At 34.2% G+C, this 15,428-nt stretch overlaps 1 protein-coding gene across 1 annotated transcript; it reads right to left on the bottom strand.

Annotated features, from left to right (window-relative positions):
- Positions 1–323: 323 nt before the first annotated feature.
- LOC111367341 (B-box zinc finger protein 24-like) lies at positions 324–3,706 on the bottom strand. Its single transcript, XM_022988156.1, has 4 exons — positions 3,517–3,706; positions 2,964–3,204; positions 1,700–2,005; positions 324–707 (listed from the first exon to the last, which is right to left on the bottom strand). The coding sequence occupies exons 2-4, from the start codon at positions 3,144–3,146 to the stop codon at positions 474–476; spliced, it is 723 nt and encodes a 240-aa protein (XP_022843924.1). The 5' UTR covers positions 3,147–3,204; positions 3,517–3,706; the 3' UTR covers positions 324–473.
- Positions 3,707–15,428: the final 11,722 nt, after the last annotated feature.

The following is a 15,428-nucleotide window of genomic DNA, read 5'->3' as shown; positions in this document are numbered from 1 at the left end:
ATAACACTTACAGATTTAGCTCCCTGCTGTCGTGAAAAATTGGTCTTTGCTAAGTGCAAAGTGCGATGACTTGTACACGAGCTGGACATGGTTCTTCTAGAGATTTAGAAACCTCGAAGAAACATACTTAATATGCAAGACGTTTACAACCTAAATCGATTGGATCTAGGGCATAACACTTACAGATTTAGCTCCCTGCTGTCGTGAAAAATTGGTCTTTGCTAAGTGCAAAGTGCGATGACTTGTACACGAGCTGGACATGGTTCTTCTAGAGATTTAGAAACCTCGAAGAAACATACTTAATATGCAAGACAAAGATGTAATAAAAATCAAAGACTAATGCACCTGAAAAAGGAAAGATAAAATAAACATGAGATGTGTAACCCGCTCAAAGCATTATACTTGATTCAGCTGTTACATGCAAGCACACAAAATATATTATGTATCTTCGTAAATGTTTATTACATTATGGTTCAACCAAGATCAGGCACGGTGAAAAACTCATTGTCGTCGTCTTCTGGAATTTCAAGTCTAGGCTTCTTGTAAGGCATGTAAAATTTGGCTTGTTTATAAGAGGTACCATGACTTGGTTGAGACACCGGTAGTTGAGGTACTTCGGCTGCTGCTAGTGCCTCCTGGCCTACTTGTTCTCCAAATAGATTCATGTCTGTCAACCACTCGAGCTCCCCGAGTTCAAGTTGCTCCTTCTGCACAAATCGGAACAATACATTAACAAAGCTGAAATTGGGATGGAATTCGATAACAAGTAAGCATAAGCATTAAAAAGGATGGTTTACAAGATATGGATGCATCATGAAATGCATTGACAAGGAAAAATGATCACAGACACGTAACTCCATGGAAAGCGTATGCTATGGATTAAGCGTTCATCATATATTGTCGGGAGCAATAATATGTAATAACTCGTAACAGAAAACGAAAGCAAGAAAAACACACGACTTAACATGGTTCCTCTCAATGTTAGAGCTACGTCCACCTGATGCCATTGCAAAATTGTACTATATCAAAAAAGAGAAATACAATGTATTTTTGGACTCACATTTGAGACAGGAAAAGGAGACTCGCCCTAATATCCTATATAAAAGAGGATATTAGGATGACCTAATACTTGTGCAAGTTTCCCAAATTACTCCTGTAACAACTTAAGTCGAACTATAGTCGAGGGACAAAGGGTACAACAGATAAAGCTCACACGTCCAACAGTATAATGTTGCTTCAAGGCTAGTAATTTCTACCTTTCATGGTATGTATGTGAGTGACGTGCGCATGTGAGAGGGGTGTGTGTGTTAAGTATATGGCGTATATTTTCCTGCATTTTAAAATCAAATTCGTAGAGAAAATTGATCGGTCATAAAAATGAGGACATTTATTATTAAATTGTTCATATATGGGAATCATAAATATCTTCATAATAAGCCATGAACTTTACACGATTGTATCTAACAAAATTACTCATCTTTCCATGCAAATGAGGTATAATATTCATAAAATGCGGGCAGTTGTCATCTGGATTTAATTTGCAGCAATTATATACAGGTTATTATGGAGAGTACCAGGACATATATTTACAAAACGAAATTTATATTGCTAAATAAAGTTCCAGGATGATGGTTCATCATTGTTATAATTTCAAAACTATACATTCACACAACAGTTATGTGACGACTAGCTTGCTTACCTTCTTGGATGATTCAGAGTCTGAAAATTGAAGCAAATCGTCGATAGCCCAGGATGGCGAGGTGATGTTAGACGGCTGCTGCACGGTTGTTTTCATGGTAATCTGTTGCATATTTGGTTTGGGTGGCCTCGGCTCCATCTGATTTGAATCGTCCTTGTTACAATTGGAGTTTAAAGCAACCTGAATTCCGGTGGCAAGAAATCGCTGGTGGTTTGCAGCAAGACGATTGGCAGAGTGGATAGACTCATCACAGTCTTGGCAGAAGAGTGCTCTATCGTCAACACAGAAAATGAAAGCCGGCTTTTCCTAAAATGAAGAGTGCATAGGAAAGTATAATGAGAATGAGAAAAGGTTACTAACTTCATGAAAACCATGATTACACATCCAACTGTCAAGCCTCCTAAAGCAATCAAGAGAGACACAAGAGGCAAATCAAAAGAAAAAACTTAGATCTAATACAAGATTTGGTATTCCATATTAACAATGCAAGCCCAATTCATTAAGATACTTATTCATCATTATTTTAGGATCATTGAACGAGTCAATGGAGTTAACAAAAACAATGCAAAACACTAAGGGTATGTTTGTTAAGAAATACTGGACACAACACATCGATCTTCCCTTAATGCAAAACATTGATAACATATTTGGTAGGGAGAATTGGACCAAACAATATTAATGAACAAAATAGAGCTAAAATCTTATTAGTAATAGTTGTATTACGAACCACTTATCGGACATACTCTTAAGGTATGTCAGTACAATACACAACTAAACAATATAACGGATCTTCTTCAGTAATACAAGGGAAAATATTGTGGGCACGTATTGCACTCAATATAAGGGACATCTTTCATATCATAATCAACAAAAATTTATCATTTTTTTTTTCCTTTCATACTTTCAAAATTCTATCCAATTCTAGCGGCCAAACTATTGAAGATGAGATTTTAATGATACGTGTGGCTCTTTCTAAAAGCTTAAATTTTTAGATCAAGTAGTTCAATATATTATCAGAGCACGCAAAGTTCCTATGTCTAAGTGGCCACGCCCAATGTTATGATATTGTGCATGTGTTAAGGTTTGATGAAAAAAATGAACCCACCTAAAAGTGAGGGAAAGGTCGAAGACAAGATTTAAATGATATATGTGATTCAATCAAGTGTTTCAACACAAACATCAATATTGGATATAATGATCAATCTACTGCACCAAACATTCCATAAAAAGCATAAAGAAAAAGAAATGTTTCAATTTTGTTTACTCGGCATATGTCACAAGGAGGTAGCTTGTTGGAGAGGCATTGAAGAAGCAGCCTTTGGTGTTTGCTTGCAAGCTTGTTTGCAGCATGCACTTCAATGTCACATTTAGCACACAAGGCAGCCTCATCAGCACAGCAAATCACTGTCGCTTGAGCTTTCTCACACACATCACACTGAATCTTCATCTTCTTAATATGATCTTTTCACTTATATTAATTGCTTAGAACAGGCCCATGTGACAAACTGCACAGAGAGAAACTTACATCTTGTTTGATCCTCATTCTTCGGAAAAAATACATTTTTAAACAATATTTTTACATTATTTCAACAACAAATTCTTCAATAAAATAATATCACACGTAAATCCAAAATTTTTCCTCATTTTTAAGGACACATTTCGGGTCATTACACTATTTAAAAATGCATTTTCTTGGCAAAAATGGGGCTCAAACATGGGCTTAATGAGGAAAACCCATAAATTTTCTTCAAGATTCAAGCAATACCCATATGAGGAACAAGGTCAAAGAAGCTAGAATAACACAAAATCAAACTTACCAGCAACAAATAATCCTTAATAGTTCTCTGGCCAAAAGGGTATTATTTGACAAATAGATAAAATAAGCTAGTGAAAACGGAAGACAAAGCAAAGAAGAACAAGGTTTTGGTTTTTGAAGTGATTGGCGGACAAATAAAGGAAAATTGGACTATAAAAGATAAGGGATTTGATGTGTATCAAATACAAGAACAAGATTGAGACAGCAAAGCAATGTGAGGCAAATGTAAACAGGATATTCTGTGGTTATACAGTGCAGAGAGTAGCAAGATTACCACACTAGTGGCCAGGAAAATTTTGGCATTATTATAGGGTTGCTGAAATGTCATTTTATGAATTGTTTGCAATTGTTGAAAAGATTAATATAGTTGAATCTTTTTTGTTGAATTGAAGACACCGACACGACACCAAGACATGTTCTTGGATTAAAAGGGCTTCTTGAAAAAATAACTATATGCCACTTTCAGTTTTTTGTGGGTAGTTGGACGTTCTCTACACAATGAAACAAGTTCTTGATTTCACATGTATGTATTTGATTGAATTTCAAACATTGTTTCAAGAATTTAAAAACATGGTCAATGTCCAAGAATTTATATGTGCTACTTCTCTTACGTGCGTTGCTCCTTTTAAGAATATATTTTAAAAATTAATAAATTTTTTTCTAGTGCTAACATTGACAAAAAGGTTTGGCATTTCAAAGTTGAATTTGTGCAACTTGAGATTGTAGTATCTTTCGAGAGCTCAACTATTCATCCATTATAGCAATCCATGAGTTGATTTCAGAACACCACAAGATAGTGTCATTAAAGCATTGAGAGAAAATTTTCCTAGTTCGAACAGATTGAGGAGAACTACAGAAAGGATCTCATAGGTATTTGATATCATGACACACCAATTAATTGGTGAGTACACCTTTTATGTAATTATTATATTCCAAAATGGCCACAACGAGCTTGGAGAACTCGAGTATTTACTATGTTGGTGTCTTTAGTATGTAGATATTTTATTCCACCTCATTAACTTCCTGAAAATGAAAACATTAGTTTTTTATGTAGATTTTTCTTATAAGTGGATTGGTGAATTTTATTATAGATGTAGTCAAGAATGTCTCTGGCGCGAATTATTAACCATGAATAAGATCTAAAAATGTGTAAAAGGACAAAGAATAAATAAAATAATGAATTAAGATTTAATGAAAACTCGAGCGGCCCATCATGTCATTATGCCTAGGACGCTAGATTTATTTAAGATCTAATAATCAATGACTATGAAGAGTGCTACAGCCACAAAAAATCTTTAAGGGAAAATTGTAGCGACGGTCTTATACTTTTTCAAATTTTGTACTTTACCCTAATCTTTATTTTGTACCAGCAACACTCCCGAACCTTTCATAAATATGACATTGGTGAATATCACATTAAAATTTGACACTGGTTATATGCTTAAATTATATGGAGTCAGATATATTCCTGAAATGACTAGGAATCTTATTTCGATAGGGGCACTAGAAACTGATGATTTTACTGATAAAATTGAAAACAACATACTTAAAATAATTAAGGGTGCTCTTGTCATATGTAAAAGTACTAAAAGAAACGGTATTTATGTGACTACTGCTAAAATTGTTAAAAGTTCATCTTCCTCTATAAATTTGACCAACACAGGTGACACACACAAATGACACAATAGATTAGCTCGCAGAAGTATTAAAAGACTTAAACTGCTAAATGATAAAGGTATATTTGGAAAAGACTGTATGTCTAATATGTCTTTTTGTGATCATTGTGTACTTGGTAAATATCATAGGTCATCTTTTTTATCTGGTATGTACAAAACTACTAAAGTTTTGGAATATATTCATACTGATTTGTGGGGGCCTGCTACTAATCCTGTAATGGGTGATAATAGATTTTTTATGTATATAATTGATGATTATTCTCATAGGGTGTGGGTTTATCTGCTAAAAGATAAAACTGAAACCTTTAAAATTTTCAAAATATGAAAATTGCAAGTTGAAACTCAAACTGGCAAAAAGATAAAATATCTAAGAACTGATAACAACCTAGAATTCTGTAGATGATTTGTCTGAAAAATGTGAAATTACTAGATATAAAACTGTTCCTTATACATCTTAATAGAACGGGATGGCTGAACGTATGAATCGTACTTTACTTGACAAAGTTAGATGTATAATGTTGAGTTCTAGTATTCCTAAATCTTTTTGGGGTGAAGTTGTTATCACTGTGTGTTATCTGTTTAATTTAACACTTTTTACTGCATTAAATGGTGATACTCCACATGAAAAATGGTATGGTAAATGTGCTAACTATACTGTGTTAAAAACTTTTAGCCATGCTGCTTTCTCTCATCAAAATGAGTGAAAACTAGAACCTAGAGCTAGGAAATATGTTTTCTTAGGATACCCTAAAGGAGTTAAAAGATATAGGCTTTGGGATAGAAGTCAAATTGGAGTTAAGATCATCATAAGTCGTGATATTACACTTAATGAATCTGAAATGTCGTATCTAAAGTCAGAAAGTGACACTTTGAGAGAAAAACAGCAAGAAAACACTAGTGACGAATCTCAAATAGATTTAAGGCCTATAAGTGTTCAAATCCCCACCACCTCAATTGAGTTGGAGCATCAAAATTCTGAATTAGAAGATAATCAGAGTGAAAATATTGAGAGAGATGAAGTTATAGAGGAATATCAAGGAGAGCAAAATCCTTTGTCTGATTACCAGTTAACTAGAGACAGAGTTAGAAGAACACATAGGATGCCTCAAAGGTTAGAGTCTGATTTTGAACTTGCTTATGCTAGTTATGAAGAACTAGCTGATCGGGAACCAAACACGTATGAAGAAGTCTTAAGGAGTAAACAATCTGAGGATTGGGTGAAAGAGATGAAAGAAGAGATAAATTCCCTAAATAAGAATCAAACATGGGAATTAGTTCCAAGACCTAAAGATAAGTCTATTATTAGGTGTAAATGGATGTTTAGAATTACGGAGGAAATTACCAAAGGAAAGGCTTTAAGGTTTAAGGCTAGACTTATGGTCAAAGGTTACATATAAAAGTAAGGGGTAGATTATAATGAAATATTTTCTCCAGTTGTTAAGTATACCACAATTAGGACTATGCTTGCATTAGTTGCGCATTTCAATTGGGAATTTGAACAACTTGATATTAAAACTGCTTTTCTGCATGGAGAACTTGATGAAAAGGATTTTATGGATCAACCTAAGGGTTTTGAAAATAAACAAAAACCTGATCATTTGTATTTTATTAAACGATCTCTTTATGGTCTAAAACAATCTCCTAGACAATGGTACAAAAGTTTTGATTCATTTGTTGAAACAGTTGATTTTAAAATGAGTGAATTTGATCATTGTTTATACAAACCTGGATAATGCTAAAAGGATCTTAGGCATGGAAATTCAAAGAGATACGTCTACTTCAATTTTATTTTTGCATCAGGCTCCATATATCATGAAAATTTCGAAAAATATTTAGCATGAATGAATGTAAACCTGTTACATTTCCTTTAGCTAATCATTTTGTATTATCTAAAAAACAATCACCTACCAATGAGAAGGAAAAGGAATATATGAAAAGAATTCTATATATAAATGACATTAGTTCTGTGATGTTTCTAATGGTGTGTACTAGACCAGACTTAGCTTTTGCTTTTAGTACACTTAGCAAGTATATGTCTAACCCTGGTCCCAAACATTGGGAAGCTTTGAAATGTCTGTTTAGATATTTGAAAGGAACATGCAATACTGGCTTGATATATAAATTTAGTACTGAAGGAATAAAATTGAAAAGTTTTACTGATGCTAACTATGCTGGTGATAGAGAAAATAGAAAATATATATCTTCCTAGATGTTTACTTTGTGTAATTCACGTGTTAGCTGGAAATCTCAACTTCAACATATTGTTGCATTATCCACTACTGAATCAAAATACATTGCTTCTGCTGAAGCCTTTAAACAATCTTTGTGGTTTAAAGGTGTATTAGATGAATTTGATATTTTTAAGGACAATGTGACAATATATTTTGATAATCAATCTACTATTCATCTATGCGAAAATTCTGTCTTTCATGAACGTACTAAACATATAGATGTTAGATTGCATTCATTAGTGTAGGTTCAGGACAGTTTAAAACCGAAAAAATATTCGAGGCAAAAATCAAGTATAAAACGTAGATTTGAACATAAACAGTAAAGAACACAAGATTTTTCGACCGAAACCCCGAGGTTCAGTGATTGATTAAATCGCCTAGTCCCCGTTGAGTATCCATAAGGATTTAAGCTCGAATCCACTAAATCACCGACCAAAAATAGCAAACTTCGAGTTACAAACGAACACATAGTTCACCAACTCAAACAACCAACAACCGGCCACTTCTCAACAAGAAGAACTCACACAAGAGTTCATACAAAAACATTTTCTCTCAACCAACTACACGATCTCACAGATTAAAGAGAAAACCCAAAAATTACAGAGAGAAAAAGTCGAGAAGAAGCTGCTCGAAAAATGACCAAGTCCAAACCCTGGACTTTTGATCTCCTTTTGAATGAAAGAAGTCAATTCATTTGATCCAACGACCTTCAACATGCCATGCGTCGTAATCTGGCTGAAGTTGTTAAATCAAAACAGAAAACACATTTTATTCACCCATTCCAGATTCTTCTACTTGTTGGACTATCAACCCAGGTCAGATGGATTGGGCCAGCTTTAGATATATATATATGGGCTGGACTTCCACAAAGACAGCAACCCAATCTTACAATCTCCACCTTTGCTATCTTTTGTGCCTGCTCTTTTGTGGATTCAAAATTCAAACACCTTATTTCATTTGCTCTTATTACCTGCAGAAATAGAAGAAATCAGTCTTCTTCAAGATTAATTAATCTTAAAGAATCAACAAATTTACTAATAGAGATTACCTTGATTCCTACATCTGCTGAATTTACTTTATATATATATATGGGCTGGACTTCCACAAAGACAGCAACCCAATCTTACAATCTCCACCTTTGCTATCTTTTGTGCCTGCTCTTTTGTGGATTCAAAATTCAAACACCTTATTTCATTTGCTCTTATTACCTGCAGAAATAGAAGAAATCAGTCTTCTTCAAGATTAATTAATCTTAAAGAATCAACAAATTTACTAATAGAGATTACCTTGATTCCTACATCTGCTGAATTTACCTTAGTAGGTATTTTGATCAATCTAATATCACCCCTATCAATGATATCTCTAATAAAATGAAACTTTAAATCTATATGCTTGGATCTATCATGCAAAATAGGATTTTTACTCGGAAAAATAGCACTTTGGTTGTCTGAACATAGCTCCACCTGATTTTCTTTAAGTCCTAATTCACTAAGTAAACCCTTCAACCATAAACCCTCCTTAATTGCTTCAGTTGCAGCAACGTATTCAGTTTCAGTTGAAGACAATGCAACCAATTTTTGAAGCTGGGATTTCCAACTAATGCATGTATCATTTATAACATAAAAATATGCAGTTGTAGACTTCCTATTGTCCGGATTACCAGCAAAATCTGAATCTACATAGCCCTTAAGTCTAAGTCCATTTTTATTAGTTTTGAACATTAAACCTAAGTTACTGGTTCCTTTCAAATATTTAATCAAATTTTTCATGCATTGTCAATGTATTTCACCTGGGTTACTCATAAATCTACTTAACACACTCACAGCATAAGCAATATCAGGTCTAGAGCATACTATAACATACATTACAGATCCAACAGCATTAGAATACAGAACATTCATCATTCTTTTATGTTCTTCTTCAATTTTAAGCGATTGATCAATAGATAATTTCATACCAGTAGACAAAGGCAAGTTAACAGACTTAGATTCATGAAGAGAAAACCTTTTTACAACCTTATCAACATAAGATTTTTGTGTTAGAAACAATTTTCCATTTATTCTATCTCTTTTTATTTTCATGCCCAAAATATTTCTAGCTGGTCCTAAATCTTTCATTTCAAATTCAGATTTCAAATTTTCTTTAATTGAGTAAAGGGCAACAATATTGTGACCAGCAAAAGGCATATCATCGACATACAAAAGCATATAGTCATCGACATACAAAAGCATATAGAAAAAATCATATTCACCTTCTTTCTTATAATAGAAATAAGGATCATATTCTGATCTCTTGAAGTTCAAACCTTGTATAAAAGAGTCAAATCTTTTATATCACTGCCTAGGGGCCTATTTTAGGCCATATAAGGATTTTTTTTAGGAGACACACTAAGTTTCCCTTTCCTTCTACTTCAAACCCTCTTGGTTGAGTCATATGTATGGTTTCATCTAAAGAACCATACAAGAAGGCAGTTTTCACATCGAGTTGTTCTAACCCCAAGTCAAATTGTGTCACTATAGCAAGTAGGACTCTAATGGATGTATATTTAATAAGCGGCGAAAAAATTTTGGTGTAATCTATCCCTTCCCTTTAATTAAAGCCTTTAGCTACAAATCTTGCCTTAAACCTTTTATCACTAGCCTTAGTCTCACCCTCTTTAATCTTATAAACCCATTTATAGTCAATCAATTTACAATCTTTTGATTTTTCAACTAAAGTCCAGGTTTCATTTTTAAAGAGTGGGTTTATTTCATTTTCCATCACAGCAATCCACTTAGGGGATTCTTTGGAAGAAATAGTCTCTTCATAAGAGGCAGGTTCTATGTCAAACAGATCAAATTCAAACTGATCAGATGCAAAATTAGCATACTAGTACCTAGAAGGAGGTCTTATTTGCCTCATTCCTCTGTCTCTAGCAAGCTGGTAGCCCTGCTAGTCATGTGCAGGCTCCAGATGCTGTTCATCTTCCAATATTTCAACATCAGGGACATTCTATGGTTCTACCTGATGTGGCTCCACCTCAAACTGAGCCTAGTCGTCAGTATTTTGGCTATCAAAATTAATTTCTGTGATAATAAAGTCATCTTTTCCCAATTTTTCACCAAATTTGTCACTAAAACAAGGAAAATCATATTCATTAAAGATAACAGCTCTGCTTATTATCACCTTATAACCCCTCACATCTCTTAACCACAGTCTATAGCCTTTAACACCTTCTCCATATCCTAAGAACACATCCTTCAATGATTTAGGGTCCAATTTTGACTCAGTATGATGTGCATAAGTTGCACATCCAAAGGTTCTTAGGTGAGAATAATCTGGCATTAAATCAGACCAGATTTGTTTGGGAATTCTGTTATTTAGAGAGCTGGAAGGACACCTATTGATAAGATAACAGGCTGTTTTTACAGCCTCGCCCCAGAAGATTTTTGGAAGGCCAGAACTGATTAACATACATCTGGTCCTTTCAAGAATTGTTCTATTTAACCTCTCAGCAACCCCATTTTGTTGCGGGGGTATAGCTCACAGTTTTATGTCTCATTATCCTTTGTTTAGTGCAATATTGATCAAATTCGGTATTGTAAAATTCAAGCCCATTGTCAGTTCTTAGAATTTTTATCTTCTTACCAGTCTGATTTTCAATCAGTACATTCCATTCTTTGAAATTTGCAAAGGCATCAGATTTAGAATTTAGTAAGAAAATTCATGTTTTTCTTGAATAGTCATCAGTTGTAAGAAGATAATATTTGTAACCAGATACAGTAGGAACAGGTGCAGGTCCCCATAAATCAGAATGTATGTATTCAATAACATCTTGGGATTTGTGCAGCCTTGCCTTAAAAGGCAGTCTGACTTGTTTTCCCATGATACAGTGTTCACAAAAAGTCAATTTTTGAACACTATCCTTCCCAAATGCCCCTTGATATGCTAGTATTTTTAAACCTTTTTCACGTAAGTGGCCAAGTCTTTTATGCCATAATTCTGATTTATCGGGATGTGTGACAGAATTCACATAATTTTTAGGTGAAATTATTTCAGTACCTATTACCTTAGAGTTCATGGTGTGCAATAGTGTGAAATTGTTCACAAATTTGATAAAGTAGATATATCACTGTAGTAATTCAGTCAACAGTATGTCACAAAGATCACTGCCTTATTATACCAATTTCAGATTATGTATAGATTGTGCTTAGGTGTGATGTGTACAGAAGTATATCGACCAAATTAAGACACATTCAATGTACAAATCACTAAGCATGCAATGGAATTTAATCACATAAACTTACACACAGTAAGCTATCAAAAAATTGTAAATGCAATGTATGTACCTTTGAAGCAATTATTCTTGGGCAGTTCAACACCTGAGAAGATCAATTTGAGTATTAGTACAATTCACACAGAATGTACAACAATTTATCAATGGAAATATAATTTTGGTTTGTTTCAGTATCCACACATAGTGGAAGAGTTTCAAAATCAGTTTTTAGAAAAATGAAGGTTTCTTGAATTGAAGCCCTAGTCCCGAGAGATTCTAGGGTTCTCTCAGGGAACCCTAGACAGAGGTGGATTTAGGGGAGGTTCAATGGAACCCTAAGTTTGAAGCACGTTTTTGTTACCAAGAAAATACTCCCAAGAGCTAAATGTACCAACAATACTCAAAAAACGTCTAATTATTCACAAATACAATGTCTCCAGGCTACTGCAGGTACCACAACACACAAAACCCAAGAAACCATCAATGAATCTCGCCAAGAACAGTGTTACCAAACCATTGTATAGCTCACAATATGCTCAAAGTTGTCACCAATAGTTGCAGGGTGCAATAAGGTTCACTAAAAGTACCCAAAACTTTCTGTCAAATTTTAAAACACCAACACAGGAATGAAAAACTCCAAAGCAATCAAGAAACTTCGGTTTCTTTCCAAGAAATTCAGCACCAAACACGTGAAAGTGTGAGGGCACACTAAACAGTACCAAAGTAAAAGTTCAGTTTCAAACAAATTTTTTTTTTTTAAATGTTGGCAGGTCTTAAAGATCTGCCAATTTTTCTGTCCATCCAGTAACACGAGTTCCAGACCCTCGACTAAAGGGGACTGAAAACAAAAAACTTATTTCCAAGCTCTGATACCACTGTAGGTTCAAGACAGTTTAAAATCGAAAAAATATTCGAGGCAAAAATCAAGTATAAAACGTAGATCTGAACATGAACAGTAAAGAACACTAGATTTTTCGGTCGAAGCCTCGAGATTCAGTGATTGATTAAATCGCCTAGTCCCCGTTGAGCATCCATAAGAATTTAAGCTCGAATCCACTAAATCACCGACCAAAAACAGCAAACTTCAAGTTACAAACGAACACACAGTTCACCAACTCAAACAACCAACAACTGGCCACTTCTTCACAAGAAGAACTCACACAAGAGTTCATACAAAAACACTTTCTCTCAACCAACTACACGATCTCACAAATCAAAGAGAAAATCCAAAAATTACAGAGAGAAAAAGTCGAGAAGAAGTTGCTCGAAAATGACCAGGTCCAAACCCTAGACTTTTGAGCTCCTTTTAAATGAAAGAAGCCGATTCATTTGATCCAACGGCCTTCAACATGCCACACGTCGTAATCTGGCTGAAGTTGTTAAATCAAAATAGAAAACACGTTTTATTCACCCATTCCAAATTCTTCTACTTGTTGGACTATCAACCCGAGTCAGATGGATTGGGCCAGCTTTAGATATATATATATGGGCTGGACTTCCACAAAGACAGCAACCCAATCTTACAATTAGAAAAATGGTTTCTCAAGAACTGGTAAAACTTGAGAAATCCTTTCAGTATATAATCATGCAAATATGGCAACTAAGGTGCTCCCATTAGTAAAGTTTAAAAGTTGCCTTGATCTTCTAAACATCGGTACAAACTTGTAAGTCTCTTTCCTTAAGCTATTTGTTATTTTATCTGACTTGCAGGTTGATTTGGCATCAAGGTGGAGGTTGTTGGGATTTTGGTAAGTGATACCCAAATCCCCTAGGCAATAATGAAAAATCGTAGTCTAATTATTTTCATAGGCTATAAGCTCGAAATTGAAGAATATTAAATCCACACCAAAATTGATAGTAGCCCAATTATGTTGGGTATTTCGAGGTAATCAGCCCATTGAGCCAGGTGCTCAATACCCAACTTTGGAAGTAATTTGAAAATCACGTGAAAGATAAGCATAATCCTTATCTTTGATAACATTTTCTCTCGTTTTGATTGAACTCTATCTTGCAAGATTCTGGGAAATTCGTTTCCTCTTGAAGCCTATAAATTGGAGTCCCTCTCCTTCACTTTAAACACACCAAAATCAAGAAAACTTTTTCTGCTTTGTGCAAAAGAAAGAACCTACCTCTACCTTAGTGTGAATCTATCTTTGAGACTCGAAAGGCCTTCAAATTGGAGATACTTTTGTAGTGTTGGATCGATTTTTGAGCCTAATCTAAAAGGGGAAAACATCGTTCTATAATTTTGTGATTTTGGTTCTTAATTTCCCTTCTTTATTTGCAAATTCCTTCACTAATTGGTTGATTTGTTCAATTGTAGGTGGAATTTGCTCAACAAATTGAAAAAGGATTCTGACACAACTAATATTTGCTTAAGCGAAAATAGGATCTAAAAAAAGAGATTTTTGAAATTTATTACTAAAAATGAAATGGGTTCCTTGAATAGTGAGATTGAGAGGAGAAGATGAAGGGGAAAAGGGCCGAGAAGGATATGACAGGGAGGAGGGATCTAGGGATACGGTTTTTACTTTTCTCTGTTTTTATTTTAATTATACTAATTGTTAATATTTAGAAAAATACAAAGTAACATTATACCCTTTTTAATTTGATCCAAATTGCTCAAATTTTGACTTTTCTAATCAACTAATGGTCAAATGGATGAAAATATTTGGACCTTAGATACATATTTATGAAAGGTTCGGAACTGTTGTTAACACAAAATGAAAGTTACCATTGCTGCCATTTTCCCAATCTTTAACAAATTTCCAATAGGGAGACAAATGTCTCTCTGTGATTGGCAACTGCCAAAAATTGCTCTGACAGATCTCCCTATTTGAAATCTGTTAAAAATTTCTTGTACGTGCAACTTTATACAATGACTACAAGTGTAAATTGAACCATAACGACCAAGTTTCTTTGATTAGGCACAAAAGGCTTCATGGTCGGATGCCTGGCCATGTTGGGTCGAACCAGCCCACGTGGAATCAATTATTCTAACCAAAAATGAAAAGTAAAAAGGTATAAAACCCTACTTGGTATAGTTAAAATTTAGCTTTTTATTATATTTTGGTATAAATTGATGAAATGTGTGGTCATAAGATTAAAATCCACACCAAACAAGGGAAAAGGATAATTGTTTTCCTCTTCTTACACTAGAAATGTCTATTTTAACGACAGAAAATAGAAACTTATGTCTACAACAATCTCAATCTAGCTTAACTTCCAACACAAAACAGTAAAACACGACAATGAATGTACGACTACAAACATCTCCCATCCTTAATCATGTTGAATTATCTCCAGTCCAATAAAGACATAAATGTACAAAAATGTAAAAATGAAAGTCATCTCAAGACAATTTAATAACAAAGTAGATAGTTGATGCAATACAGACTGTACAGTACAGTACAGTACGTACAACAACAGAATATAGAGAAAAATGAGTAGAAGCTGAAACGAACAAAGGATTCAAGAGAATGACTTTAACTTATCACTGCACCGGGACAATTTTAAAGGTCAAGCAATCAAACAAGATAGAAAAATTCAAAATGCTCACTGCAGACCACTGTGTCAGCTGGAAGGCAAAGATCCTTCCTTCCCATAATATTTCACGTGTCAAAAACATCCATGAACTGAAATTTTAATCTAAAGATCGCTTCTTACCTTGAAACTCAAAAGTTCATACTAAAAAATGAGGTGTTAAATTAAGCATAAATCTTGTTTTACAAACTTTACTGGAAGCTATTTC

Source organism: Olea europaea, chromosome 18 (assembly GCF_002742605.1).
Source record: "Olea europaea var. sylvestris chromosome 18, O_europaea_v1, whole genome shotgun sequence".
Classification (NCBI taxonomy): Eukaryota; Viridiplantae; Streptophyta; class Magnoliopsida; order Lamiales; family Oleaceae; genus Olea; species Olea europaea.
The sequence above is the reverse complement of the archived record's forward strand: the minus strand, read 5'-3'. Positions and strand labels throughout refer to the sequence as shown.

Bases quoted from the DNA above. Each gene is read 5' to 3' on its own strand.
- LOC111367341 (XM_022988156.1), bottom strand. From the start codon at position 3,146: ATGAAGATTCAGTGTGATGTGTGTGAGAAAGCTCAAGCGACAGTGATT. The intron at 2,006-2,963 runs GTAAACAAAATT...TCTTCATTTTAG, and splicing joins CTCCTTGTGACATATGCCGA to GAAAAGCCGGCTTTCATTTT. The intron at 708-1,699 runs GTAAGCAAGCTA...CGATTTGTGCAG, and splicing joins ACTCTGAATCATCCAAGAAG to AAGGAGCAACTTGAACTCGG.